Genomic DNA, 4571 nt, shown 5'->3' on the forward strand with positions numbered 1-4571 from the left:
GTTCCCGTTCCCTGTCCGCCGGTTCCGACCCGGTTCATGGTTTTAATTCCTTGTTTGGATGGATCACCTGGCTATGGACTTATTCTTGTGTTTTGGATTCCCTCTATGGATTGTTTTTGGATTGTTTGCCTCGGCCACGCCTCCCCCGTGCACCAGCGCACTTTGGACACGCCCCCCTGTTTTCAGCCCCGTATCCCTGCATGACCTTTTCCTAGTGTTTCCCCACTTCTTCGGATTGTGTCGTCCGCATAGGGTCCGGAAAGAACTGTTCGTTACACCTTATGTTCCTCTATTGACAGAATAGGGCTTCAGACAGCGACAGACGAATACAAACTCACAGGAGAAATCAAGACATATATTTATAATTTTATTTCATTTATAGTTCTTCTCTGTAAGGATATCTTGTACACCAAATATCCCATTGGCAGTAAAGCGCATTCCATGTGTTTTTAGAAGCCAGAAACAGTCACTTGGTTTAACAAAACACAATTACAAAATAAAAATACCACAAAATAATGAACTGCATGTAAATCACATACAAGAAATCCATGCCTACTCAGTAGGTAACTACAACATTCCAACTCCTGAATATATAGATATTTACATTTCAGTTACAAAAATATACTTTGGAGACTTTTTTTGCTTACATTCTAAAGAAATGAAGCTGTGCCCTCAAGTCTTTCATCAGTCTTCCCTTAAAATCCCTCTTACATTCGGTATAAAAATATCCCTTTCACCTTAAGGCTATAGAGATGCAAAGCATCCAGTCACACAAACAGATGTGTCAAAACATCCACGAGGCTTCACAAAAGGCACCGATAAACGTGGTTTTTGTTTTTTCTAGATTTTTTGTTTTCCAACAGAACTTTTTGCGACATGGGAAAAAGAGAGCGAGAGAAAGTACCAGTGGGTGATATTTACAAAATAAGAGAAACGGACATCACTCTTACACATGCTTTGAATACGTAAGTGCTTTTTTTTTTTTTCCCCGTTAAACAAATTTCAAAACTGGTCACAGCATTTCCACTACAGAAGAGAGAGAGAGAGAGAGAGAAAAATATTTATAAAATATGGCCCTTGCTAACTTCAAATGATACAATGTAAATATGCAAATCAATTTTCACATCAAGAGTACCAAAGAATGAGGAACGGAACATGGCACATACAGGATACGTTATGCGTATGTATATCGTCCGAGTCTGTGCTGCCTGGCCGGCGCGCTGGCCGGGCAGCGAGAGGAGGGGGGCCGGGACCCCCCCAGGCCATAAAAACCGTGACGAGGCACGAGTCTCTTCCACTCTTTTCCTGGGAATCTTGGGGGGAGGGGGGGGGGACAGGGGGCGAGCCGGCGGGGCTGTGCATCAGTTTAAAATCCCTGTCGGGAACCTGTTGCTCTCCCAAGTCTCGTTTTGTCTTTGCGTTTTTTTTTGTTTTGGGGGTGCTCTCGTGTGCGTCCTCTTAGAGGAGTCCTCGGCACTTTTCTCAAGCCCCCCCCCCGAACCCCCCTCTTTCCCTCTTTCGGGGTACCTTAAGAGTTCGAGAGCGAAGGGGGCGCAGGGGGTTGGGGGCGACGACGAGGCCGGTCCTTCTGATCGTGCGGGAGGCCAGACGAGCGCCCCCCCCCCCCCGGGGACCCCGGGGGCCCCCCCCCTCAGCAGATCTCGATCGTCCGTGGCGACAGCGTGGCCTGCATGTCCGACAGGGGCGTGGCCACCGGGGAGCTGTAGATGCTGGCGGCCGCCTGCGTCTGGAAGGCGCCCGAGACGGAGGGGTACGTGGTGGCGACGGCGGGCGAGGGGTAGGAGGCGTGCGCGGGCGAGGAGTAGCAGGAGGGCACCGGGGAGGGGAAGGAGGACACGGGCGAGGGGTAGGACGTGATGGGCGAGGGGTAGCTGGCCGCCGAGGGGGGCGTGGCCGCCGACGCCGCCGCCGCCGCCTTCTCCGCCTTCTTGTCCTTCTGCCGCAGGTGGATCTTGGTGTGCCTCTTGCGCTCGTCGCTGCGGGCGAACTTGCGGCCGCAGATCTCGCAGGCGAAGGGCTTCTCCCCGGTGTGCGTGCGGATGTGCGTGGTCAGGTGGTCGCTGCGGCTGAAGTTGCGCATGCAGATGCGGCACTGGAAGGGCTTCTGGCCGGTGTGGATGCGGATGTGGCGGGTGAGCTCGTCGGAGCGCGAGAAGCGCCGGTCGCAGGTCTCCACGGGGCAGGCGTAGGGGCGCTCGTGGGGCGGGGTCTTGCTGGGCCGGTTGGGGTACTTCCGCATGCGGCTGGGCTTGATCAGCTGGGAGGGGTAGGCGCTCTTGAGGTCCTGGGAGCCCGTCTGGGTGGCGAAGGCCTTGATGGTGGAGAGGGGCGTGAGCGAGGGCTGCTGGGAGGAGGCGGAGGAGGAGGAGGAGGAGGAGGTGACGCAGGACGAGGAGGAGGGGCTCTGGAAGGGCTTCTGGTCGGGCGGCACCAGGCTGATCTCGCCCTGCTGCTGGGGGAACAGGTAGTCGGGGATCATGGGCACAGGGAAGCTGGCGGGGCAGGCCTTGGAGCCGGGGTAGGCGGGGGGCGGGTACTGCAGCCCCCCGCCCGAGGGGCTGGGGAAGGGCTGGGCCTGCTCGGGGAAGACGTCGGGGCTGGCGCTGGAGTAGGTGGGCGCCGCCGAGTAGATGGGGTTGGGCTCGCTGGGCTGCACCGAGCAGCTCAGGGGGGGGCTGTGGGAGGCGGCGGAGGCCTGGGTGGGGCCGGAGGAGGACAGGGACGGGGCGGAGGTGCTGGGGGGGTTGGCGATGCCCACCAGGCCGCTGACCAGGCTGAACAGGGGCTCGGCCCACAGGCTGTTGCTGCAGTTGGCCGCGGGCTCCAGGGTGAAGCGGCCGGTGTAGGAGATGGGTGGCAGCCGCTGGCCGGGGTAGCTCTGCTCCGGCAGGTGCTTGTCGCAGCTCAGGGAGATCTCGGACAGCGTGTCTGCAGGAGCAACAACAACACAGAGACTCGTCACACGGCTGTCACACGGCTGCTGCTCTGCTCTGCTCTGCTCTGCGCCCCCGGGCAGCGCGTGGGAGCGGAGCGCGCTGGGGTCCCCCGCACGCTCCAGCGGGCTGCCTCGTGCAGCGGGAGCGCCCGGCACCCGCGCGCGCCGCGCTGACAGCAGGTGCTGACGCACGGGCGGAGAATCCCCCCGCGCGCGCCGCCCTCGCTGCTGCTCCGAGCCTCCGCGCTCGGCTTCTACCGCGAGCGCCGGGCGCCCCATCGCAGCGAGAGGAAGATGCATTCATTTCGAAGCCGTTTTACACGTCTGATGCTGTGCATCAGCCTGTGTGCAAATATACGTTCTCTTATTCTGTGGGGTTTTTCCATTTGTTTCTATGCACTGTGCAGCGCTGAAGCCCCCGACTGGACACGGTTCCGTTGCTAAACGAAATTCTATTACATCTCTATACGAAACAGCCACGTTTCCGAGCCCGTCTCTATTGCACCTGACAGTTGCCGAGCGAGCCGCTCGGAGCACACCGCTGCGTGCCCGCGCGCGGACAGGACAGAGCTCGAGCGCTTACCTCCAGTCAGGTGGTCGTACTGGTCCCCGGTTTCCCCCGCGCCGAACCCCGCTCCCTCGGGAGCGGAGGGGGTGAGGAACGGAGTCCCCGCGGAGCTGAGCAGCATCATCTCCTCCAGCTTGGGGTAATTATCCATGGGCGAGTGCGGGAAGTTGATGGGGTCCGAGATCTGCAGGGCGGGCAGGAGCATCTCCGTCTTGGTCGCGGCCATGGTCGGCGGGCGGGCGGGCGCGCGCACAGGTGAGGGGACCACCGACGGCTCCTCGGGGGCTCTGGCGAGAAGAGGCAGGAGCGGAGCCACAGTCTTCTCGGGTCTCCTTCTCGGCTTTCACGTTCTAGCACAGCACATCCAGTTTTGATGGTTGTTTTGTTTTGGTTTTTGGTTTTGTTGTTTAAAAATTAATTACAACGGTGAAAACTGGCACTTTTCTCGTTCATTCCAAAACGCGTTCGAAATGTTGCAAAATGTTGCCTTTTTTTTTTTCCTTGACAACTGACGAGGAAAATTCAATAGCTCCGGCTAATATTGGTTATTTCCCCTTTTTTTGGTTGTTTTTGGACTTGTTCTGATTTGTTTTATTGTTATTTCTCTCAGAGAGAAACAGGGAGCAATATCGCTCTGTGTGCCTGTCCTGTTTCGCTCTGTACTGGCAGTGAATCGAGAGCTGTTCCTCTATTTAGAGAATCCCCACTCCTTTTTATATCCTCCTGGCGTGACGTAGATGTCCATATATGGACAGGAGGAAGCCCATATTTAGCACTGCAGTGGAGGACACATGACGTTTGCCTGGGGAGGAAAGGCGGCTCGGAGAGAATGCGAAACAGATCCCCGTGCAATAAATCGAAAGCAAAAGGCCGATCATTGCCCACCGCGAGCAGAATCACGGCACCCCGGGGCCGAGACTCCCACCATTAAAAAAGGAAGAGCTGTTTGTCTTCGTCCCCGGCGCACCCGAAGTTCGGCTTGGATTTCCCGTCTGTGCTCAGCAGCTGAGCGCTTGCCGGAAGCCCCGGCTCCGCCATGCCATATAA

The 4571-nt window shown here is 57.4% G+C and overlaps 1 protein-coding gene across 1 annotated transcript; it reads right to left on the minus strand.

Moving 5' to 3' along the window:
- Positions 1-354: 354 nt before the first annotated feature.
- egr1 (early growth response 1) lies at positions 355-4227 on the minus strand. Its single transcript, XM_088604166.1, has 2 exons — positions 3540-4227; positions 355-2949 (listed from the first exon to the last, which is right to left on the minus strand). Exons 1-2 carry the CDS (start codon positions 3748-3750, stop codon positions 1652-1654), a joined length of 1509 nt encoding a protein of 502 aa, XP_088460292.1. The 5' UTR covers positions 3751-4227; the 3' UTR covers positions 355-1651.
- Between the last annotated feature and the right edge of the window lie 344 nt (positions 4228-4571).

Source organism: Lepisosteus platostomus, chromosome 13, assembly GCF_059453375.1.
Source record: "Lepisosteus platostomus isolate fLepPlt1 chromosome 13, fLepPlt1.hap1, whole genome shotgun sequence".
Lineage (NCBI taxonomy): Eukaryota > Metazoa > Chordata > Actinopteri > Semionotiformes > Lepisosteidae > Lepisosteus > Lepisosteus platostomus.